A 26,624-nucleotide genomic window follows, 5' to 3' on the forward strand; every position below is an offset into this window, starting at 1 on the left:
TTACTCCTCAATTTTTTTTGTATATAACCAAGAGTTGATGGGAAGTTTTACTTCTCAGTTGTGTTTTATGTATATGACCAAGAGTTGATTTTATATACATAAACTCCATACTTATCATGAAAGAAACTTCTCACACTAATCAATTCACATAATACTCCTGAATTTAGACAATGTCATTTAAAATTCTTTATTTGAGACAAAATGGACAAGAAAATAAGGGTTTTATTCAAAGCCACAAAGGGAAGCAGCATGTGATTCCCAGTACTATACTCACAACAAATTTTCCCTCTAGAAAGGAACCAACTGAATTCTTTATGTTTTTTACATTGGTAGAAATGCAGTAGAAAATGGAAATTAAAATAAGTGAGGGAAATACACACAATAGTATCTTAAAATTAGTATACAAAATTATAAAACCGGAACACAATCAGTTTTAGACATGCATGATTTTCTTTCAAACAGTAATATTCTCATGTAAAATTACTGAATAATAAAGTATTCATGTGTGAAGAGTCATTTTCATTTTCGAGTATCTTGCACAAGTATAACTATACATTTTAAAAAATCTGTATTGAAGTGTACAATCTAGGATGTTCACTAATACAAAAAGGTGTTATAAACTCACATCATAAAATGTCATGTAATAAAACATTCTTCACAATATTTGTTCTAAAAAGTGGTTAAAGCCCATGTCCAAATACCTATATGGAGAGTTCTTAACTGAGTTAACTTTAGAAAATAAAGAGCAGAAATATAAACATACTATGTGTTTTATAATTAATATTAAACTTGATGCTGTTTCATATTTTGATAAGAATACCAGTATGCTAAAGTGCATAAGAGAATAACAATTTTTATTCAAAAAAAATTAAGGTAGCCATCTCAATCACACTTGCTTCAAAGGTACAAGAATACCAGCAGAAGTTTCTTTAAGATCATGTGAATGGTTCTCAGGACATTTCTGTGTCCTCTGGCACCTGAAGACATTGCCTGAATTTCATCAAATGTTTCTTGATTTCAATTTTCCTTTGGTAATTCATCTCTTAGTTCCAATATAACTTCTTTGACTACTTGTTTGTGTTTCTAGATGCAGAATTATCTTGTCAGGGAAAAGTAAGTTGATGTGTAACTTGCAGAAACTTCCAGAAGACTCTGATCAATAATACCATTTGAACTTCTTCCTGATGATGCCAATGGTAGAGCCCTGAATCAGGAGGCAAAAGCAAGCCTTGGAAAGCTATCTCATTTTTCAAAATGTCAGTAAGGTAAGCCTAGTATATTTCAGGTGCCAGTCCTACAAATTTACATGAGGGGAGACATGTAAACAAATTTTAAAATGTGTAATAGGTGCTACATTAGAATGTTGTGCCTAGTACAATTGAGGAACAAGGAAGAATCTGACCAATTCTACCCATCGTGTCAATAATGATTCCATAAAGAAGGTTAACATCAGGGCTGAAAGGTGTCTTCAAAATTAGTAGGTATCCCCCAAGTGTATGTTGTGGAATGGAGTGGTCTGAGTAAAAACAGCAGGAACAAAGGTAAAGAGGCTTAACTAGCACAACATGTTAGTGGAATTAAAGTAGTTTAGTATGATTTTCATTGAATGGAGGGCTGAGATGGGCATGATATGAAAGAAACAACAGAAAGGCAGGATAAAGTCGTTACGAAAAACATTTCTCTCATGCTATGGAGTTTGGATTTCTTCCTATAGGCGATGAAGAACCACTGAGAAGGAGTAATTGACATGATCTTCCAGAGAAACAATTCTGATAGTTATATGGAAGAAAGAGCAAAATTGAAGGTGTTACAATTGTTAGGCTGTTATAGTGATCCAGAAGAAAGCTAAGGAGGCAGTCCGAAGAGAGGCCATACCAAAGAGGATAGAGAGGATAGCAGAGATGTTAAGAAAGTATATGGCTCAGGGCATGATTGCTTATTCAATGTGAGAGATGCAAAATGGGAGGTGTAAAAAAGATGACTCTCAAGTTTCTGGTTTGATTACTGGATTGTTTATAGCTTCATTCACCAAAACTTAAATTGCTGGAGAAAGAAAAGATTTGGAGATGAGTAAAATGTGTTTCCTTTTGGATATGTTGATTCTGAAGTGCCTTATGGGATATTTAGATAGAGAACTCATTTAATGAGTGTACAAAACAAACAAACAAACAAACAGCAAGTATACCATAAGCAACAATTAGAGAGGCATAAGAAAACAGATAGGACCACCAAAGAAGTAAACAGAGTTTCACATAATGAGCAACAATGTTCTGTTCTGCAGGGAAGGTAATTAAGATGAAGACTGAAGAAAGTCTTTTTGGTTAATCTGATTTGGATTGGGCAATTTGATCAACAGTTTCATTATGACTTCCAACAATAAATAGTTATTGGAGGTTTCAATGAGGTAAATTTAAGAGTGAATAGTAGAGGACTTCACAGTAGTAAAATAAAATGGCAGCTACCTACGTCCGTCATAAACGATACAGAACAACAAGAACAACAAATAAATCTACACAAAATACACCCTAAGCCTAACAAGAAAAATAATATAGCCAAATGTCAAATAATTATAAGTAAAAAAATTAAAAGCACCAAATCCAAGTGAGTGATCTTTCACATTTCTACCATAAGCCTTTGTAGCAAGCAAGGGCAGTCCAAAGAAGAACATACAGAATAAAGAAAAACGGATCTAGTGGCAGGCCTAAAATTGGTCTAAAATCACAAGCAGAGATATAAATTCTATCCTAGGTGCAAAAATATAAAGTATCTTAGTATCACAACACTTATTACAGGATAGCTTCAGGGAGTGGAGAAAGGCAAAAAGAATAGGCAAGTTGCCATGGTGAAGGGGAAAAGAAGCAACAGGAGAAATTCAGGGTCCTAAGACAAAAACAAAACAAAAAGAACTGGAACACACATAATCCCTCCCTCTATTATGAAGTTAAAAAAAAAAACACCCACTAAAGAAACTGTACTTTTCTATGCTGACAGAGAGAGTGCTTGTGAACTAGCAATCTTATAACCCCTCAAATTCAAATAAACGAATGGAAGGAAATGGAATAAATCTATATAATGGTAGTATGAGAAATCAGCAAACAATAATTAACATGCATTGGTTGATGAAAATTCTCTACCAATAGCAACCATTAAAGCAGAAGAAAATTGTAACACAACATATCAAAATGAATAAAATCCTCAAATAAGCATTTGGGGATATGAAAAAGCACCGTGAATTGGAAATTCAAAATATGAAAAACAGAAATAGATAAAAAAAAAACAGAATTGAAAGATTATTGAATTCAAGAAAGAAATGGAAGGGGCGAATTATAAATGAAGACTAAATTACAAGGTGCCCAAAGGAAAACAGACTAATGAAAACTTAGGCACTGGATAAATGCAAAACTAAGCAAATAAATATGATACAGAAAAAAAGAAAAAAAGGTCAGAAAGAGAGTTAAAGTTGAACAAAAGATACATAACTCATGTATAACTGGAGTCCCTGAAGAAGAAATAAAAATCAATGGAACAGAACTAATATTTAAAATTATAATCCATGAAAAATTATCAGAAATAAAAAGGATCTGAATCTACATTTTGAAATATGTAGTCCCTGAACAAGAAATAAAAATCAATGGAACAGAACTAATATTTAAAATTATAATCCACGAAAAATTATCAGAAATAAAAAGGATCTACATTTTGAAATGGATTTCCAGTTAACTGGAAAAGTAAACTTTGAATGTTAACTCCACGATATATCTGAGTAAAACTATTTAAACTTGAAAAAAATATTTTAATCCTTGAGGATTCAGGGATATGTGACCAAATAATTTACAAGGGCAAAATAATTAGACTGATATCAGATTTCTCAAAAAATCTATGCAAAAGAAGACAACAAATTTTCAAAAACCTGCAAGTGTGAACCAAGATTTTATATTCAGTCAAGCTGCCCTTCAGTACAAAACACTGTAACAGAAAAACAGCTTCAAACATATAACTTAGATAATTATGTACCCATGAACCATTCATGAAGATCTACTAATGAATGAGCTTCACTCAACAAGAGATGACTGAAAAACTTCAGCAAAATAAAATTATGATATTTACTATATTTAATAGTAGCTTTCAGACTAAACCAACAGTAGGAATGAGAATGCAAAACCAATATACAAACGTTATATGTTGCAATCAGGTAGAAATAAAGCAACTAAAAAATGGGAGCAGAAGAAGTTACATTAAAATCATTGATTGCTGTATAGACAATAAGTGTTAATTAAGGGCATTAAAACCTGACAAACTAGATAGTAAATATTAAATAAGAAAATGGGAGAATAAAGTATAAATACAAAGGTAACCACTAGAATAAAAATTCTTAAGTATCAGCAAAAAAATTTCATAAAATTACAGATAGTATACATTGCACAGAAAATAAACATAGCAAATATAATAATAAAATTTTACATCGGGCTTCAAACCAAACATTCAGTCATATGAATGATGAGTGGGCTTGACTCACCTATTGAGCTTATTTCAACTTGGCTTACAAAGCTAGAACCAACAGTATACTGTATACAAGAAACAAAGTGATGTAAGAAGACTAAAAATAATGGGATGGACAACGAAATATAGGGGAAATGAAAACAGTAAGAAAATAGGGGAGGTGATCCTGATATTAGGCAAAGTAGAATCCAAGTCAAAAAAATATAAATATGACCCCAAATCTTTTTTTTTTTTTTTTTTTTTTTTGAGACAGAGTTTTGTTCTTGTTGTCCAGGCTGGAGTGCAATGGGGCGATCTCAGCTTACTGCAACCTCCGTCTCCCAGGTTCAAGCAATTCTCCTGTCTTAGCCTCCTAAGTAGCTGGGATTATGGCACCCGCCACCACACTCGGCTAATTTTTTGTATTTTTTTTTGGTAGAGACGGGATTTCACCATGCTAGCCAGGCTGGTCTCAAACTCCTGACTTCAGGTGATCTGCCCACCTCGGCCTCCTAAAGTATTGGGATTACAGGCGTGAGTCACTGTGCCCAGCCCAAATCTCCTTTTTAATTCTAAAATCTGTTATTCACAATAAAGACCTAACATGAATATGCATGGTACCAAATAACTCTGCAAACACTGTTATGAAGCAAAAGCTGCAGGGAATGCAGGAAGACAAAGATAGAAATGCATCAATAATGGGAGATAATAACAAGCCACTCTCAGTAAGACAAAATAAGTGGACCTTTTATTACCAATACACTCTCATTACTCGTTAATGGTCTGATCAAATTTTTCACTTCTTTAGTCATATGGAAGAAAGAGCAAAACTGAAGGTGATACAATTGTTAGGCTGTTATAATGATCCAGAAGAGAGATAAGGAGGCAGTCTGAAGAGAGGCCATACCAAAGAGGACAGGGAAGATGGCAGAGATGTTAAGAAAGTATATGGCTCATATAGATTCTATGGTTTTAGGAATTCATCCATTTCTTCTAGGTTATCCAATGTGTTAGCATACTATTGTTCATGGCAATCTCTTATGATCCTTGGTATATCTGTAGTATCATTTGTAACATCTTTGCTTTATTTTCTAATTTTATTTTAGCCTTCCCTCATTTCTTAGTCTAGATCAAGATCTGTTAATTTTATCTTAAAAACTGTTAGTTTTGTTGTTCTTTTCTGTTGTTTTTCTAGTTTGTGTTTCATTTATTTCTGCTCTGATCTAAATTGTTTCCTTCCTCCTACTAACTTTGGCCTTAATTTATTCTTCTTTTTCTAGTTCCCTAAGATGTAAAGTTAGATTGGTCACATTCTTTCTTCTTTTTCAATATAGGTGTTTATTGCTATTAACTTCCTCTTGGGACTGCTTTGGTTGCTACCCAGAAGTTTTGGCATGTGGTGTTTCCATTTTCACTTGTCTCAAGACAATTTTTTATTTCCCTTTTACTTTCTTCTTTGACCCACTGGTTGTAAGGAGCATTTGGTTTAATTCTACATATTGTGAATTTTCTGACATTTATCCTATTATTAATTCCAAATTTCATACCACTGTGGTTGAAAAAGATACTGGATATGACTTTAATCTGCTTACATTTGTTAAGTTTTGTTTTGCGGCTTAATGTATGATCTATTCTGGAGAAAGCTGTGTGTGTGCTTGAAAAGAATGTGTATTCTGTTGTTGTTGGATGAAATGTTCTGTATATATATCTATTAGATCCATTTGTCTAAAGTGTGGCTAAATTCCAACATTTCCATATTGATTTTCTGTATGATCTGTACATTGTTGAAAGTGGGTATTGAAGTCCCCTACCATTATTGTATTGCAGTTTATCTCTTCAGATCTTTATATCTTTGTTTTATATATTTAGGTGCTCTGATGTTGAGTGCATATATAATTGTTATATCCTCTTGAATTGATCCCTTTATCATTATACAATGACCTTTGTTTCCTTGTATACTTTACTTAAAATCTGTTTTACCTAAGTATAGTTATACCAGTTCTTTTGGTTTCTATTTGCCTGGAATACATTTTCCATTCCTTTACCTTCGAACTGTGTCTTTTTTTTTTTTTTTTTTTTTTTTTTTTTTTTGAGATGGAGTCTCATTCTGTCACCAGGCTGGAGTGCACCGGTGCGATCTCGGCTCACTGCAACCTCCAGCTCCCCTGCCTCAGCCTCCTGAGTAGCTGGGACAACAGGCAGGTGCCAACACACCCAGCTAATTTTTGTATTTTTAGTAGAGATGAGGTTTCACCATGTTGGCCAGGATGGTCTCGATCTCTTGACCCCGTGATCCACCCGCCTCGAACTTCCAAAGTGCTAGGATTAAAGGCATGAGCCACCAAACCCGGCCCAATCTATGTGTCTTTAAAGGTGAAATGAGTGTCTTGTATTCAGCATAAAATCAGGCCCTTAAAAAATCCATTCAGTCCTTCAAAAGAATAGTGATGTCTTTAGTTTGGAAAATTTAATCCAATGATATTCAAGGTGATTACTGATAGGTAAGAATTTACTACTGCCATTTTGTTGTTTACCAGTTGTTTTGATAAATCCTTCGTTCCCTTCTCATCTCTTGCTGTTCTCCTTTGTGATTAGATTTTTTTTTTTTTTTTTTTTTTTTTTATCATTTGTGTATCTACTATAGGTTTTTGCTTTGTGGTTACCATGGGACTTACATAAAATGCCAGCAATGACAGGCTATATTTTAAGCTAATAACTAAACTTGATCATATAGAAACACTACAATTTTATGTAGTTTTATGTTTTTGATGTCACAATTTAAATCTCTTTATATTGTATATTACTTAGAAAGTATTGGGGCTATTATAATAAAAGTTTTGTCAGCCGGGCGCAGTGGCTCACGCCTGTAATCCCAGCACTTTGGGAGGACGAGATGGGCAGATCACAAGGTTAGATCGAGCCCATCCTGGCTAACACAGTGAAACCCCATCTCTACTAAAAATAGAAAAAATTAGCTGGGCATGGTGACGGGAGCCTGTAGTCCCAGCTACTCGGGAGGCTGAGGCAGGAGAATGGAGTGAACCCAGGAGGCGGAGCTTGCAGTGAGCCGAGATCGTGCCACTGCACTGCACTCCATCCAGCCTGGGAGACAGCAAGACTTCGTCTCAAAAAAAAAAAAAAAGTTTTGTCTTTTAATCTTCTTACTAAAGAGATGTGATTTACACACCACCATTACAATATCTGAGTATTCTGAATTTATCTATGTAATGCTTTCACCAGTGAGTTTTATACTTTCATACGTTTTCATGTAACTAATTAGTGTCCTTTACTTTCAGCTTGAATAACTCCCTTTAGCATATATTAGTTTCAGGCAGGTCTAGTGGTAATAAACTCCCTCGGCTTTTGTTTGTCTGAGAAAATCTTTCTCTTTCATTTCTGCAAGACAGCTTTGCCAGGTGAAATATTCTTGGTTGGCAGTTGTTTTTCTTCAGCACGTTGAATATATCATCCCACTCTTCCCTGGTCTGTAAGGTCTATCCTGGGAAATCTGCTGATAGTCTTATTGATATTGTCCTTAATCTAACATGCTTCTTTGCTCTTGCTGTTTCCAGAATCCTGTCTTTATTATGCTTCTTTGCTCTTGCTGTTTCCAGAATCCTGTCTTTAAGTTTATGTCTTCATATAATCTTATTTAGATTGAATCTTACTGGAGACCTTTGACCTTCTCATAATAGTATGTATTTATATCTTTCCCCAGATTTGGGAGGCTTTCAGCTATTATTTTTTTCAAATCAGGTTTTGAAAAACCCTCATCCTTATTTCTATAATACATTTGTTAGCTCTTTTGATGATGTCTCATAAATCCTGTAGGCTTTCTTCATTCCTTTTCATTCTTTTTTTGCCTCCTTTGACCATATATTTTGAAATAGTCTATCGAGTTCACACATTTTTTTTCTCCCACTTGATCAGTTCTGCTATTTTCTTTATTGCATTTTTCATTTCATTCATTGTATTCTTTAGCTCCAAAATTTGTTTGGTTCTTTTAATGATTTCAACCTGTTAAATTTATCATTTTGTTGATTTATTGTTTTCCTGATTTCATATAATTGATTCTATTTTCTTGAAGTTCACTGAGATTCCTTAAAACAATTTAAATTATCTATTAGGCAGTTTATAGTCTCTATTTGCAGCTTTTAGGAAATTATTGTTCTTTTGGTGGTGATATGTCTCCTTGATTTTTCATGTTTCTTGCTGCCTTATGTTGATGTCTGTGCACTTGGTGGGGGTAGTCATCTCTTTCAGATTTTATGCACTGGTTTCAGTGCGGAAAGCCTTTCCCCTATGAGAGCGTGCTAGGTCCCTGGCTGGGTGAGGTGCAGTGGTTCTGGTCCCCGACAGGACACAGCAGTATAGCTTCCATGGAGTTCTGTTAGCTGAGGTCAGTGTGACAAAGATTGCAGGGATCCTCAGCAGCCGGTACCATGAATGTCCACAGCAGTGGTGAGGACTATTGGCATTGTCAGTGGCAATGGCTGCTAGGTTCTCCCAATCTCTTATTCTCCCACCAATGAATCTTTGGACAATGGGATCTCTTTCGGCACAAGGTCTGGCTTGTGTGCCTGCTCACAGTGGCAGTGGTACAGGTGTCTGATGAGTGGCATGTAAAGCAGCCATGGAGCCAAGTCTTGAAGTATGAGCATGCAGAGGGACTATGGCTCTGGGATCCAAGGCATTAATGGCACTAGTGCTGGGATGAAGGCACCCCCACTTCCATGTTGGTGCTTATTAAGTAATGGGTAAGCCATGGAACCTGGGATAGGACTATGGGCATGAATAGAGCTACAGTGGCTCCAGGGTTAGGGGTGCCACCTAGCTCTCTACGGCAGCTAAGTTTGTGCCCAGAGCACAGGCATGCACAGAGAGACCTTGGCTCTGGGGCCCACACATGATCTCGCTTGCTATGGTTCTGGTGTATGAGACATGAGTACACCCAGTAAACCCTCAGAGTAGGGGTCAGCAATGTGGGCACCTGTGCAACAGCCACAGCTCAGAGGCTGCGGGCATGCACAGGGATGGGAAATGTGGTGGTAGCTCCAGTCCCAGAACAGCACAAGAGCACCTGATTCTTAGGGGTTATGGGAGTGTGCAGCCACATCTCCCTCTATGGGGTTCCTGGACAGGAATGGCTGTTGGTTACCTCTGTTGCAAAAGATGCCACTGTCCTCTGCAGAGCAGGCTGCTGGGAGCCACAGCAATTCACCTGTACAGCTTATACCAATATCCTCTGCATTTCTTCATTCCTAATCATCTCCTGGTGCCTCAAGTATGCCAATTTCAACAGTAATCCTTTCTGTGAACATTCTTCTTCTTTTTTTCCTCCAGTATGTTACTGCAGATTCTTAGATCCTTGAGCACTCTCAGGGATATTCTGGTTTGTGAATGGCTATTTTTTTTAATGTGGAGATTAAGGCTTGTAGATCTACTACTCTGACATATTGGTGACATCACTCCCAGGACTTTCTTAAAATGCCAGTGAATAGATTCTTAAAGTGGCCTCCATTATGTTCTAATCTCGGTTTTCACATCCTTCTATGACTCCATCCCCTTAAGTGTGAGGAGGACCTGTGACTTGCTTCTAAGCAATACAGCAGTGCTCTCTTATGTCTGGGGGATATGTTCCAAGACCCCTAGTGGATCCCTGAAACCACAGACAGTACTGAATCCAATTGCCATTAATTGGAACACATTTCTGTTCATGTCTTCCACCCACAAATTTAATGCTTCTCCAGTCTTAACCAATTTCTTAACCACCCACAAATTTAATGCTTTTCCAGTCTTATGCACTGTGACTGTAACTTTTGCAGTTTGAGGTGTGACAGCAAAACTAGCACAAATTTCTTTTTCCTTCTTCACAATTTCACAGACGATTTGTTCTTATAGATCTTAGCAATCTCAGCATATAATTTATTTTCTTTCATTACTAAGCCAAGAACTTTCACCTTTTCACTTAAAGGGGACATTTTATAACTTCTCTTTGGCATATCTAAATTGCCAGCTCTTATGCTTTGTGGCCATTATTAAAATAAGGGTTACCTGAACACAAGCACTGAAATAACACAATTGATCTGATAATGAAGATGACTACTGAGTGACTAATGGGCACATAGTGCAGACTACTGGATCTTTATTCCTATATATGTTTTTTAGCTTTGTTCTGGAATTCAGTTAAGTGGCTTGGAAACAGTTTGATCCTTTTGTCTGTTATATTTAAGATGTGTTTGTTAAGACTACTAGATTAATACTCAGTCTCTGAAAAATTATTCTGTATCACTGTGACAATTATTCTATACTACTACTACCACTATGTGTACTCTATCCAATTCCCAATCATGACACTTTCCATTCTAGCTTGTGGAAAATGTCACCTCTAACTCTTTTAGTGTAGGTCAGTCTTGGCCTAGCCTCGAGTAGTTTCCTCAAGGCATGCACTAATCAGTGCACAGATGCTTAAAGATGACCCTCTGCATACCTCTAGTGTTTTCTCTCTGTAAGGCAATCCTTCCTTCCTCTAGTAATCTGTTTTTCTGACTTGGTCTATCTGGGCTCACAGCTCCATTTCCTCAACTTGGATAGTCAACAAGCTGTTTCCCAACCTTGGACTACAGCTTGGAAACTCTCTCAAAGCATTAAGAGAGGACAACTGTAGGACTCATCTCATTTGTTTCCCATCTCACAGGGATCACTGTACCTTGTTGCATGATGTCCCATGTCTGGAAATCATTGTTTCATATGCAGTTTGTTGACTGGTTGTTTTAGGCAGCAAGGTAATGGAGCCACTATCTTGTCTGGAGCGTAATACTTGAGCTACTTCTTATGAAAAAGAAAGGCTGACTCGGGGTTAAAAGAAGAGCACAGAGGACAGAGCAAAGAGCCACAGAATCTTCTCATGAAGCAGGACAGATGACCTAATCAAGAAACTGGCAATATATGCTTAATTTTAAAATTTCTAGTGAACAGTGACTGCTATATTCCTCCTATTTTCTTACTTTTCCATCAGTGTGCCTACTGCAGTTAATGCATGTTTCTCTTATTATTGTGTTTGGTGAGTGTTTGTGTGGAGGGGGTGCAGATCTTATGTCTCTTAAGTTTACAAATCTTCAGATTGAGTGGAAGCACACCTGAGTAGTTTCATCTCCATCTGGGTCTGCTTCAGAAGAGACTTAAACCTCAAGCCTAAGCCTAATGACTGACTGGGATGAAATTTTCTTGAGAGGATCTGAATATATTTTCATGTGGGATAAATATAAATTTGTGGCCAGAGGGTAAACTGGTGTTTACACTCCTTCTGTCAAGAGGTAGACTTATGACCCCGCTTCTTGAAAATACATGGGCTCTGTGACAACTCTGACATACAGAAAAAAAATGACACTGTGACACTATCTGGGCCCAGGCCCCAAGATGGCACCTTCTACCTCTTATGTCTTGGAACTGTCCTCTGGAATGGTTGTTCTGGGAGAAGACAAAGCCATATAGCAAGTCCAACTGCCATGACATTGCTATATATGGAGAAAGTCATACTAGCTAGTCCCTAGCTGCTCCAGTCATTCTAGCCCAGGCACCAGACATGTGAGTAAAGGAGCCATGTTGAATATTCTACACCAGCATATACCATACAGAGAACAGAGGCCCTAGACATATAGCTTCAGCCATCTCCAGATGTTTAAACCACTCTAGCTGAGGCCCCAGACACCATGAAGCAGAGGCAAATCATCCAGCTGAGCCCTTATCAAATGCCTCACCTATAAAACACTAGATATAATAAAATGGCTATTACCATAAGCCACTAAGGCAGGGAATTTTTATTCACTAATGTATCCCTTACATGCAGAACAGTGACTGGCATATTAAAGACACTGAAGTATTTGTTGTAAGCCAACTCAAAAATGGTATTTCTAGATCACCTAGAAAGTGAGTGCAATGGATACAAAATAAGGTTTGAAAGTAGGCATTTCAAATTTAGAGGCTGAGGAGATGAAGAGGAACCAGCAAAGGAGACTGACAGAACATAACTAGTAAGAAAAAAGAATAAATAAGAAACAGTGTTCTAGAATCAAAGTAAAGAAAGTGTTTCATAAAGGGGAAATGATCAAGTATGTCACGGATATGCTGATAGATAAAGATGAACACTGAGCATTAATTCTGGATTTGCTAGTGTGGAAAGTCACCGATGACGTTGATCTGAAGAGTTTAGCAGAATAATGAGGATGAAGTTCGACTTCATCCTCACTGCACTGAGAACAGAATTAGAATGGAGGAAGAGAAAACAGACTTTTAAAAAATGAGTTTCCTGTCAACTGCAGAAAGGGCTAGAGGGGTGATGCAATGCCAAGGTTTGCTGTTGATGTATTATAAAAATATTTTTGCATGCTAATAAGAATAATCCTGCAAAGAAGAGAAAAAAATAATAATACAGAGAGAAGAGGCAATTTAGTTGTTGAGAAGGGATAAAATCCAGCACATAAATGAGTGTATTGGCCCTAGATAAGAACAAAAAAAAATTTATCTGGAATTAGGAAGAGAAAAAGTAGAGTTCATAGGTATACACGCAGGTATACTGACAAGACGTGCTACAAATTTCCTTCTATTTGCTTCTATTTTCGCAGTAAAATAGGAAGCATGGTCATAATCTCAGAATGAAGAGAGGGGAGATGTGAAATAGTCCTTTAGCACTGTACTCAAATATACTCAGCACATATCTCACTTGAGAACTTATCACTTTGTGCTGTAATTATTTACGTACATATCTCTTCCACTACATTATAAAATAATTTAAGGTATAGGAAGTACTTTTCATTTTTGCATTACCAGTACATAACACAGTGCTCTACAAACAAATGTTTGTTAATTTGCTGATTTAATAAATTAGTGTTACTGATTCAAGATTTGGGAGCCAAGTCAAGAGTTCTAAAATAGCAATCAATAAAATACTGTCAAACATCTACTTGATATATATGCCTAAGTGTACGCTGCAAATATTCAAAAACTGAAAACATTAAACTTCAATTTATTTATGAAATTAAAAAAAAAACTATAGACAGAACACAAACATTTTGCTTTTTAACATATTAAGGAAGTAATGAGATGCTAACATAAAACATAGAGACATGGATGAAGCTGGAAACCATCATTCTCAGCAAACTATCACAAGAACAGAAAACCAAACAACACATGTTCTCACTAATAAGGGGGAGTTGAACAAGGAGAACACATGGACACAGGGAGGGGAACATCACACACCGGGGCCTGTCAGGGGGTGGGGGGGCTAGGGGAGGGATAGCATTAGGAGAAATATCTCATGTAGATGACGAGTTGATGGGTACAGCAAACGACCATGGCATGTGTACACCTATTTAACAAAACTGTACGTTCTGCACGTGTACCCCAGAACTTAAAATATAATTTAAAAAAGAGAAAAAACAATGTGTAGAGTTATGTTACACTGGAGTATATACCTCACACTGAATCTAGGTATCCAACATTTCATACAAAAAGGTTCAGCTTCCAAAAACCCGATAGCTGAAAAAAAAGTTACTACAACAATTTCCATTAAAAAAAAAAAAAAAAGTAGGAGCACTCAAAACATAAAAACCCTATACTTACAAAAAATGACTATGGTGTGAGTTGAGAACAAATAAAAATTACGTTCCTTGGATCAATAAGGGATAACAGAAAGTCCCATACTCTCATCCAGGCATTCACACCTGCAATCCCAGCACTTTGGGAAGCTGAAACAGGAGGATAGCTTGAGTTCAAGGCTACAGTGAGCTATGATTGGGCCACTGTACTCCAGCATGGGTGACAAAGCCAGACTCTGTCTCAATAAATAAAAACAAAACAAAAAGATAAATAAAAGCTCTCATTACTTAAGATTTTAAGACAACCAGTACAACTCAAAACCAGTGATTTAGCTACAAATTTTAACTTTCATGCAAACCCCAAACAACCCTAAAATGTGTTATTTGAAAGAGTTACTTTTAGAACCATCAAAATTCAAAGATACTATTTAAAAATCCAGAAATAAAAACAAATTTGAATCATACATATTTTCAGCATAATTTAATTCTTTAATACTTTGGGGACATTTCCTTTTCCTTTAACAAAAAGAATAGAAGTGATACTATATACCGCTAGTAGAAAATTAAAAGCTTTTCTATAAAATCCTATGAAATTAAAATTAAATCAAGTCTTATTTTTAAAAATGCAAACAAGTCAGATAATAGACTTAACGACCATGAAGCAGACCCACTTCCCTCTGAACCAAGGATTTCCTATGCTTTCTAGATATCCCTTCAGAAAAGGCCTTCTCTAAATTAACTGAACAATTTGGAATACCAAGAAGTAGGTAGAGAGCAGGAATGTGAGCAGATCACTGAATATATGTTTTTACTCCATGGTGACTAAAATGAAGTCCATAGAAGCAGGTGAGGAAAAAACAACACAATCTCCTGACATGCAGCTGTCACAGACCCAGAGCAGTCTGCTGCTGTGACTCTCTGCCTGCGACCTGAGGGTCAGTTGCTTCATTAGATGCAGTGGAAATAAAACTGAACGGGATCTGAAGAGAAATTTTAAAATGGAAGGTACACCTCAACAGCTTTTACTTTTGGTGAAGTCATATGGCTTCCACCATTGAGCAAACTGCAGTGCTTTTTTCCTCTGATCCTCAAAGCTTTCTCGGATGCCTTTCCTCCAAAGTCTTGGTTCTATATCCAGCATCCCACCTATGATTTCCTTTTAAAGAAAGAGAAAAGCACAAACACAAGCATGTATAAATAATGAAAACATAAACTACTTCTGTTTATTCTGCTATAAAATATAACAAGTAGTTCTCCATGACAACGTTCAAGCATAAATACTAGTTGAAATTAAAAAAATGTTTTCAATTAATTCTAACTACGCAAACCGTGTGATTCTAAGAGTCCAAGACAGCCGCACCTCCTATCAAGCAATTTGTCCATTTTGTTGCTTATTAGCACATCTACTAGATGGTAACAAAGGGGAGGCAGAAAAAGTGAAATTAAATTAATTTGATCTCCATTAGAGGCTCCGGTAAACGATTTTGCAAAAATGTTAATCAACTTGCAGCAATTATTAACTTTATTGCTCAACTGCAGGTGAAACCCAGGCTAATGTTCTCTCTCTGCTACCAAGTATATTTATAAATTAGTTTCTTCCACTATTAGCAGGAAATCTTTTTTTCAGGAAACAAAATCCTATTGTAATACTAGTCTAAGTAAACCTATTGATAGAATTAAAAATTATATATTACTTTCATTTAAAAAATCACATTCTCAAGTCCTACAGTAAATGGCTTTTTGGTTATCTGCGCATGATTTTTGATTTCCTTCAGGATCCTCTTCCTGTGCTGTTAGCTATAGAAGTAAATCAAATTTAGCCATGTGAGTATCCATGTACAGAAAGACATGGGGGAGACTCCTAACGCTTAAATGCTTAGAGGGAGGGCAGTATGGTAACAAAGAAAAAAAAAAAAACACAAAAACCAAAACAACAACAACAAAAAAACACACTAAGGATCAAATTCTGCACAGTCAGTCTAGCTCCACTGGACTGTATGGTGAGATCCTGCACAAAGCACATAATCTTTCAGATGCAGGTTCTTCATCTTACTTGGGGACCTACTATGCAGAAGCAAATGGCATTTATGTTGTAGGGGATACAGAGATAATACACAGTTGTCTTCAGACAGAATAGAATCTGGAGCTGTGGTGGGAGCCGTAATAATCCAGCTATGCAACAGACTGTCTCATAAAGTAGAAGGTAAGTGTCAAAGCAGACCATTTGGAGACTCAAAAACAAAACAAAACAAAAATCTATTTGTTGGATAGACCAAGAGATGCTTGATGGAAAAGGGAATCTATCATCAGGGAAGGGAAATAAAGGGGTCAACAGAGATAGTAGAAAAGAGAAATGGGGCAAATTTAGATTTAGTTCAAGAGCTTCTCAGCATTGGTCCAAATAAACAATGTAGTTTAAGAAAGCCTAGCTTATAAAAGTTTACCTAAAATTATCTATAAAAATACCAAGTTTTGTCTTATATGTACCATATAAGCTTGACTCTTGTTCTGTTATCAAAGCAGCTGTTAATGGAAAGACTACCCTATAATCTCTTCTTGCTCTCTGAACAAGTGCTTCAGCAGCAGACTGCAGGGAGGTCTAGAGCCCACAGGCTATTTCTTAAAAAGCAAATTTTGAGGAAAATGGCTCAGTGACACAATGCTGACAGAGAAAATTTACTTTTAACTCCAAAACTGTATCATATAAACCAGAATGCATGAATAATATGTGAAGAGAAGGCAATCTCCCAGTTTAATATATACAACTTTTAAAAACTGGATATTTTACGTTTTTTCTAGGACCAAGTTTTTTTGTTTTGTTTTTGTTTTTAATAAATCCAGCCATAGAGTTTCTAGCTATAAAGTTCTACTGAGTAACAACAGGATTTTTCAGAACGGTGGGAAAACATTTCCTTCTAGTTAAAAAAAAATTCTGAACACCTCTCAAACAACTTCCTGTAATATGTTGCAACAGTTCAAAGATGCATGTAACTTTGTTACGCTGGTTAAACCGTTAAGATCAAGAGCATTAAAAAGTGTTGAATCAAACCTCTGGAGTTGAGATTCCTCTTGAGATCTTTCTACCCATTGCAGAAGATGGTCCTCTGCAGGAGATGAAAGTGGGGAGCAGGGAGGAAAACAGGGAACCCCAAGCAGAGAGCTCATTAAGGCCCCTCTTTTTTAGAGGGCCTGACTACATAGGGATAAATATGAGTGGAAAGGCCTGATCAACACTAGATTAAAGGCTCACTTCTAAAACTATCATTGCCCAGATTACTTTTAACTGTTTCAGTTATTGCATTAACTTTATTCCACTTTCTGACAGTAAGTAATAAAATTCTGAGATACTTTGTATACTTTAATTTAAAGACTGTACACCACAGAATATAAGAAGGCATCTGTGGCAGTAGATCAAAAGATCTGTATGCTTATATCTGCCCAGAAACTATCAGTGTAAAATGAGTCATGTGTTCTTCTTGGACTACACCTTGCTTAATTATAAACGAAGACGAGAAAATTTGTTCTCTGCTTCAACCTTGACTATATGTACCCCTAGTTCTGTCACTTACGAGCGTATTACCCTGGACAAGTTACCTAATCTCTCTGTAGCTCAGTTTCTTCATTTGTAAAATGAAATTTACAATAATATCCACACAATAGGATTATTGTGAGCATTAAATGAATGCTTAGCTCAGTAGCTGGCACAGTGTAAGCCTTTAATAAGTTTTAGCAATTATCATCATTCTCAACACAAGCCTGGCTGCCTCCAAAAACAACCATTATAGTAATTGTTGACACTGTCAAGAAATGTTTGGTTCCAAAGTAACATTCCTGGCTCTGTTATATACATTCCGGGATATTTTTATTAATAGTTGCTAGGTATTCTCTCTCTAAAAACTAGGTGGAGCAGTACTCACCAATTTCTTTGTATACTTGCCCAAAGTTTTTATTTCCCTTCAAAAGAAAAATGCTACCAAATTGCCAACTCTGGGATTTTATCAAATTTGTGAACATACCTTTCCAAAGTAATGAGGGAATTTGTGCTGATCTTCAATGACATGGGCAAACCCTCCGTGAAGGCCAAAATCCACAGAGAAGTAAGGTAACCCTCTGGGTACCTAAATAAACAGACAAATCACAAACGGAATGTAGTATGAAACCAGAAAGTTATGTTTAATCCCTCCCTTCTTCTCTGGAAGGACAGTAATCTTAAGCATTCCTCAAGACAAAATGTATAAAACGAATTTCCAATTCTAGAGATATTTAAACAATGACCTAACTTTCTGAGTAAAATATCTCATTTTGGTAGCCTTTCAGCCAGAAAGTTCATCATTATCTATGAATTGTAATCAAATCCAACTATTTTGCTGTCCTTGGGGAAAACCAAGGGGGAAAACTATACTTTTTAAAAATGCAAATGCAGAATAATTTCCCTTAGACTACACAAATAGAGAAGAAGTATATGCCTTCTTGTATTCTACTCACAATGCAGAACAGCAAGAGGGACCTGGCCACATACTTAGAGCTCTCCCTGAATCTTTACAGTTACATATTTATCAAAGATAAATTATACAAAAACAATCATAATTTTTTATGAGCTAGTGAAGTGGATACAGCAACAGTTTACCAGTCTTATTTCAAAATATCTCCAGGATTAAATCCCTACTGTCTTTTTCTCTCTCTGCCTTACTCCTTCCTTCCATCCCTCTCTCTTTCTCTCTCTATACACACACACACACACACACACACACACACACACTTTAAACTATCTCATGACTAGGAAAAGCCATCAATTCTTGTTTTCTCTATCAAGTAAGTAAATTTCGTGTCCTTGCAAGTTTTGCTTCAAAGCCCAAACTTTGCCACTAGAAATTAACCAAGTAGGTCAATTTATAGCAACATTTCTCCTCTCTAATTCCCTCATATAGTCTGTACTTACTTATTTGAGCATTGAATCATATGGTCCTACTTAACTATACAAATTGCGTATTGTGTCCTTTAAAAGGTACAACGTGGGAGGGCACAGTATGGTTTAGTGGAGAGTGGTCACCTTGAAATCTAAGGCAACTAAAATTGGGGCTTATAAAGTTGTTCATGTTATTTAAAAAGCACAAGTAAAAATCTGTTCACGAAATAGTATATAACATTAAATACAGAGAAATGGGTTGCCATTTGTGGCTTTAATTTTTCTATATTTCCACATGTTTAAATATAATAATGATGTTATGACCTTGACTATTAGGAAAAAGTAAAATAAATGAGACAGACAAGGCTCCAATTGCAACTCTGATTCTTGTAAGTGGTTATCTCAGACAAGTTAATTAACATCTCTGAGTCTCATGAAAAACATGAAGAAATGCCCTAGTCCCCAATTTGCCAAGAATATACTGCCTTAGGTGACAAAAGGGACTTTGCAGATATTATTAAGGATCTTGAAATGAGGGGATTTTCCTGGGTTTTCCAAATAGGCCCAATGTAATCATAAGGACACTAATAAGAGAGAGAGAGGAAGGTCAGAGTCAGAGAAAGACGGAAGATACTACACTCTTGACTTTGAAGAGGAAGGAAGGGGCCATAAGCCATGGAATGCACGTGGCTTCTAAGAGCTAGAAAAGGCAAATGAAAGGATTCTTTCTAGAGCCTCCAGAAGGAATGCAGGCCTGCTGACACTTTGATTTTAGCCCAAAGAAACCCACTTTGCACTTGTGATCACCAGATTTTTAAGATAAATCTGTGGTGTTTTAGGCCAATATGTTTGTGGTAATTTCTTATAGCAGCAATAGGAAACCAATATACATGCCAAGGCTCAACAACCTATGGCATATATGCCAAGATGGCACAATGAACACACTACTACTTTCACGCAAAAGGCAACTGCTGCCACAAGCTTCTCTATTCTCTCCCTGCAGGCTGCAAAAGGTACAACCTGCTGCTTGCTAGAAGAGTTGTTAGCAGGCATTACAAAGGCTCTAGTATCAAAGTGTACGTACATTTAGCACTTTTTTCTGCACTGGCCAGTCAGAGGAAATGCATTTGGAACTCTGGCACCACTCTTTAAAGGCACTGACAGAATTAAAGCAAAACTTTTTATTTATGGTAGAAAAATAGAAGTATTTGGATTTTTCACTTTTATTCCAGATGTTACTTCTGACTTCTTATAAGTATCCTTGAGTTTGAAGGCCTCTGGTAAACCCACATTTTCGTGAGAAGTGCTTTCCTCCATTTACAACATCAATTTCTAAATGTTGGATGTTTTTTCTATTGCTATGGGTATCACAAATTTAAACTTAAAATACCATTTTTTAAAGTTCAGAAAGAATTCTCATGCGATCTCACTAAAACAGCCTTGTGAAAAATGACTGCTTTTCTCGACAGTTACTTATTATCATGCAATTCCTCTGCATTGAACACTCAGATCTGTTTTTCCTGTTTATTTCCATGAACTTCACATCACACTGAAAAGAAAGCAAATGGGCCAGAGAAAACGAACAAAATGGGTGGATAAAGAGAAGCTTACCTTCATACAGCAAAGAAAAACATAAATTTGTAAAAATCAGAATGGATTATATATACGTGAATCTCTATTATAAGCCAAGAATTTACATAGTGAAAAAAACCACCCCACCCTCAAGGATGCAGGCAAAATATTTCATGAAATTATTAAGGACATAAAGTTTTCAAAACAAGTACAGTAAGTTTCTTTCAGAAGTAATAATAATGTTAAAATAACTCAGTATTGTTCACTTCGTGTTCAAAAATATTTTTATTAATTTTTGAAAAGATAATGGAAAGTTTATTAACTAAAAAGTGACCTCCTTTGGAATAATTCTTATACTTATATACTCTTCTCATTCTCACTTCCATCCACATAATTATAAAATCTTAAAGCTAAAGGGGGCTGGGAACAGTGGCTCACACCTGTATTCCCGGCACTTTGGGAGGGGGAGGCGGGCAGATCACGAGGTCAGGAGTTCGAGATCAGCCTGACCAACATGGTGAAACCCCATCTCTATGAAAAATACAGAAATTAGCCAGGCATGGTGGCGCACACCTGTACTCCCAGGAGGCAGAGGCAAAAGAATCGCTTGAACCCGGAAGGTGGAGTGATCATCACTGGGCGACAGCGTGAGACTCCGTCTAAAAAAAAAAATGTAGAAGGGATCTCAAGAGGTCATCTGGTTCATCCTTCACTGACCCCTCAGCTAGTCTCAGATATAATACTACATGATGCCTTAATAAAGGCAATTGCTGCTATCTTTGAAATGCTTTAAAGTTGAATACACAACTGCCATTTTTACAGGATCTGTGTTTCCTATGTTTCATAATGTTAAGTTAAAATATTAAGACCTCCTGGCTACTTAATACAGGCACTCATTGAGCTTTTAAAAAAGAAACAAATAATAAGTTACTAGATAGTTCACCAGTAAGAAAATGTATATACAATATAGAAAATGAGGAAATGAAGACCAATACCTCAAATTTTTTCTCCTTTGAAATATTTTCAACCATCATTAAAATTGTGTTGTGAAAGAATACTTAACAGCAAGAGAAATTATAGCATGAGAAGTGAAAAAGCTCGCACAAAAGATGTATGTACATTAAATGCCTTTTTCTACAGGCACATAAAGGAGGGAAGTAAACAGTACATTTAGAGTTTCTGTTTTGTTCTACGTTGTTTTTTTAATATGTTGTCTGGCCCAATTCACCAGCAGAGAAGAGAAAATGATTGTAGACAATGTTTTACCTCTAAAATAAAACTATGTATCTTGAATAATGTAATAAAATGGAATCTTTTGACTGGAATATAAGAAGTGTAATAAGGAATCCTATTAGTTACGTGACACGTAACAGGAGTCTGGCTTTCCAAAAGAAGAAATGGGGGAGAAGTATTCTAGAGACACTTATTAGAATAGGGACTGGCAAACTTTTTCTGAAAAGGACCACATAATAAAATATTTTAGGCTTTGCAGGTCATACGTTCTTTGCAGGGACTACTCAAATCTGCCCTTGTACCATGAAAGCAGCCATAAGCAACACATAAGCAAATGGGTGTGGTTGTGTTCCAATAAAAGTGCATTTACACAAACAGGCAGAGGACTGGGTTTAGACTGCGGGGCTTGAGTTGCCAACCCCAGGACTAGACTATAAGCTCCATCAAGTCTGGAATCTTTCTGTTTTGTTCCACCATGTACCAAAAGCATCTTGAACAGTGCCTGGTAAATATTAGGCACACAATAAATATTTGTAGAATAAACTACTTTTTGAATAGAAAAACAAAAAGGAACCACACTTCTATTAAATCTCTATTCCATTTAATTTGTATTTCTAGAAAAGAGAAAAAATCATTACCAGACATGCTCAACTTATGTGTAACTTGTACATAAAAGTTGATCTACAAATAAAGATTAAACTATGAGGTATGATTAGGCAAGTCTCCAAAAGAACTCACAATCTAACTCAGCTACTATTTTATAGTTTTATAGGAACATAATAGTGAACCTTTGTATAAGAAAAAGAAAATGAGTTCCAAATTTAAAATGGAACCTCCAGGAAAATTTTTCTCTCAGTATAATTGCAGAACACTACATTCCAAAAAGGCCCTTCTTACCACTTGTCCCACAGGGGCTAGGAAGCTCACCACAGGAGTTTTCAATGGCAAATTCTAATAGCTGCCATAGCCAATTACAGGGACTACAGTGGCAGAAGGCCAAAGGAATGTTTCAGGTAGAAACATTCATGTGAACAAATAAAAACCCTCTACAAACAAATAAGCATTTTCTAGACCAGGTAGGATAAAAATAACTTCTTCATTTGTGGAATTAGTAATTTTGCCTTCAGTCACTCAACCAAATGGTCCCTTTCTCAACTAAGACATGGAAATTAATAAACATCCTGAGTACTAGGGTAATTTCTTTTACCAGGAAAAAAAATGATACTTACAGACTTTCTGATATCTTTGGAAGAGAGATCTATCAACTTCTTGTTCATGGACCACTCTTCATCAGATTCCATTATGGCTTTCTAAGAAATATCCATTTGTTAAGTGAAAAAAGAACATGTAAGTAAATAAAAAGAGACAGTTTATAACAAGTAATATAACAAATTAATTATGGGGTATATTATACATAGTAGGCCATTATTCTGAACTGATTAAGGCTTTAATTTTAGATATTTAAAATACGAACTTCTTAAATTTTTAAAATCCTACTGTTAGCCAAAGATAATACTCTTTTACTCATTAACTGTTGTACTAACGAGCTCAACTTTACATGACAATCCTTAATAAGACCAATCAATTTAATATGAAACATAATTTGTGATCATAAATTTCAATCTACAGCACTGCATTCATAAAGATTACTAAATAAATTCATTTAGTTTTACTGCTCTTCTTCCAAAAGGCAACAGAGTAATTTACATGCTTTCTGGCAACCAAGGACTTGAACTATTTCTGCTCATATAATGAAGAAGTAAAAATACAGGAAAAAATGTGCTCTAGAAAATAAAGCCAATTTTTTAAAAGTGCAGGAAGCATAAGTCTATTTCAAACAGATAGCAACTTAACTTTGATTGCATGCAACTCAACGCTTTTATTTACCCCTCACACATTTTAAGTTTTTGATGTCAGAATTTATATAACTATAATTTGTCAATTGGTAATTTAAAAAACAAGAATTTTTTGAAATGCAGGGAGAAAATACATATACATGGAATAAGACTTCCTATGCTAAGCAATGTAACTACTATTTATGGTAAATAAATATTTAAAAGAAAGAAAAGCCAGAGTGATAAATATAAAATAACTTCATGTTTTTACAGTACTGTTATTAACAAAGCAAATGTTAAAGATAAAATAACACTCAAATAAGTTCAATTTAAATAGAACAGATACAGTGTTATTCCCTATTTAAAAGGTACCAGTTGCTTGGCTTGACACTGTAATATATAGCACATTCAATATAAAAGTGTCTTCAATGATCACATAAAAGGTTTAGTGTAGGCCAGGTGTGGTGGCTCACGCCTGTAATGCCAGCACTTTGGGAGGCTGAGGCGGGCAGATCACGAGATCAAGAGATCGAGACCATCCTGGCCAACATGGTGAAACCGCATCTCTACTAAAAATACAAAAATTAGTTAGGCGTAGTGGCGCATGTCTGTAGTCCCAGCTACTCAGGAGACTGAGGCAGGAGACTGGCTTGAACCGGGGAGGCAGAAGTTGCAGTGAGCAAAGATCAGGCCACTGCACTCTATCCTGGAGACACAGCGAGACTCTGTCTCAAAAAAAAAAAAAGGTTTAGTGTAGAAAAGTGATACGCCATTCTAAGAGATGACATTTCTGTCATCCCATATGAGCAGAAGTGGCTGCTCTATGTTAGGTCACATTCCTCAAATGACTCTAGTCACAATCATCTAGGACTCTACTGAGGAAGTACAAAATTAAGCACTCTGAAAAAAAAAGTATAATAATCTCTTTTCAACCAAGTTTGGTCAACACAGGACTGGCATGGGTCTTTGGGATTATCTGGCTTATTCTCTTATACCTTAATAGCACAATTCTTCACATCAAATAATCAGGTTGTCTTTAAAGATTTCTAGAAAGAAAGTAGAATTTTACCAATTCATAAATCTTAACAGATTTTATAATTCTTTTTCTTGGAACTTACAGTTCATATTAATAAATTTTATCATTCCATGCTGTCTAAACATTTTATATGCAATCTTCTTAAACCAGCTCACAAAACACTACTTTCCTTATTTTTGGACATGTTACTATTTCATATATGGTTCTACATTCACACATCTATATTAGTCTATAAATTATAATGTACTCAGGTCAGAATCAAACACATGCTATTTTATAAAAGCTCTCTGAATACCGTAAATGACACTTTGTTGGTTATGAACTCTAGCCATTATCGTATGTCCAAAATTGCATACCATGGTTAGAAATTTTCCTTTTTACAAATAGCATATTAAATACTAAAACTTACAGCAATAACTTGCCTCAGCAATTGTAATGTGTACTATTTGTTGTTGTTATCTTTGGCTCTAGTGTATTTCAGTAATCAGTTTTCTAGAGTTGTAACTATAATTTTGACTTGAAAGTACTTCAAAGTAAAATAATGATTTCATCTGAGAAATGGGAAATTATTATAAGTTACCATTTGATAGTATATTCATACGCCTAAATAAGCATGCTTTTAAAAAGGTCAAAATCAAAAATTTCTTCTGAGAGAAATTTATACAGCAGAGTATTTTGTACTTCCATTTCTTTCTTTCTTTTTTTTTTTTTTTGAGACAGGGTCTCACTCTGTCGCCTAGCTTGGAGTGCACTGGTGCCATCACAGCTTACTGCAGCCTCCGCTCTATAAAAAAAAAAAAAAAAAAAAAAAAAAAAAAAAAATCTCCCTCCTGATATACCTATTAGAACGGCCAAAATCAAGAACACTGACAGCACCAAACACTGGGGAGGATGTAAAGCAACAGGAACGCTCATTCGTTGCTAACGGGAATGCAAAACGGTACGGCCCCTTTGGAATACAGTATGACAGTTTCTTACAAAACGAAACATACTCTTAACATATGATCCAACAATCGCAGTTCCTGGTATTTACCTAAAAGAGCTGAAAACTTATGTCCACACAAAAACCTGCACACAGGTGTTTCTAGCAGCTTTGTTCACAATTGCCAAAAGCTGGAAGCAACCAAGATGTCCTTCAGCAGATAAATGGGTAAAGAAACTGTGGTACATCCAGACAATGACAAGGGAATGTTTTCCAGTGCTAAAAAAAAAAAAAAAAAGCTATCAAACTATGAAAAGACATGGAGACCAGGCGCAGTGGCTCATACCTTGAATCCCAGTACTTGGGAGGTCAAGGTGGGAGGACCGCTTGAACCCAGGAGTTCAAGACCAGCCTAGGAAACATGGTGAGATCCCATCTCTATTTAAAAAAAAAAAAAAAAGACATGGAGGAAACTTAACTATATATTACTAAATGTAAGAAGGAGAAAGAATCTGAAAAGGCTGTATGATTCTGACTATATGACATTCTGGAAAAGGCAAAACTATGGAGATAATAAAGAGACCAATGGCTTCTAGGGGTTTGGGGAGCGGGAGAGATGAATAGGCAGAGCACAGCAGATGTGAGGGGCAGTGAAAATATTTGATGGTTTAGTGATACATACATGGCATTAGACGTTTGTCCAACCCCATAGAATGCAGAATGTACAATACCAAGAGTGAACCCTAAGTTAAACAACGGGCTCTGGGTGACAATGATGTGTCAGGTTCATCAATTCTAATAAACGCACCACTTTGTTGGGGGGTGTTGATAATAGGGGAGGCTGTGCGTGTGTGGAACCTGGAGGTATAGGGGAGATCCCTGCACCTTCCTCTGTTTTTCTGTGAACCTAAAACTGCTCTAAAAAAATTATGCCTTAAAAGAAAACATTGCCGAGTGCGGTGGCTCACGCCTGTAATCCCAGCACTTTGGGAGGCCAAGACGGGCGGATCACGAGGTCAGGAGATCGAGACCATCCTGGCTAACA

General features: G+C 36.2%; 1 protein-coding gene across 1 annotated transcript in view; it reads right to left on the reverse strand.

The window, feature by feature from the left end:
- Positions 1-14,535: 14,535 nt before the first annotated feature.
- The window catches only part of CWF19L2 (CWF19-like 2, cell cycle control (S. pombe)), a 136,663-nt gene continuing 124,574 nt past the window's right edge, over positions 14,536-26,624 (reverse strand). The window contains exons 16-18 of the mRNA XM_011926659.1: positions 23,016-23,096; positions 18,092-18,193; positions 14,536-15,231 (exon numbers count right to left, since the gene is read on the reverse strand). Coding sequence (XP_011782049.1) covers positions 15,088-15,231; positions 18,092-18,193; positions 23,016-23,096 — 327 coding nt within the window. The 3' untranslated portion in view covers positions 14,536-15,087. The remainder of the gene's footprint in view (positions 15,232-18,091; positions 18,194-23,015; positions 23,097-26,624) is intronic.

Source organism: Colobus angolensis, unplaced genomic scaffold (genome assembly GCF_000951035.1).
Source record: "Colobus angolensis palliatus isolate OR3802 unplaced genomic scaffold, Cang.pa_1.0 Scaffold7, whole genome shotgun sequence".
NCBI lineage: Eukaryota > Metazoa > Chordata > Mammalia > Primates > Cercopithecidae > Colobus > Colobus angolensis.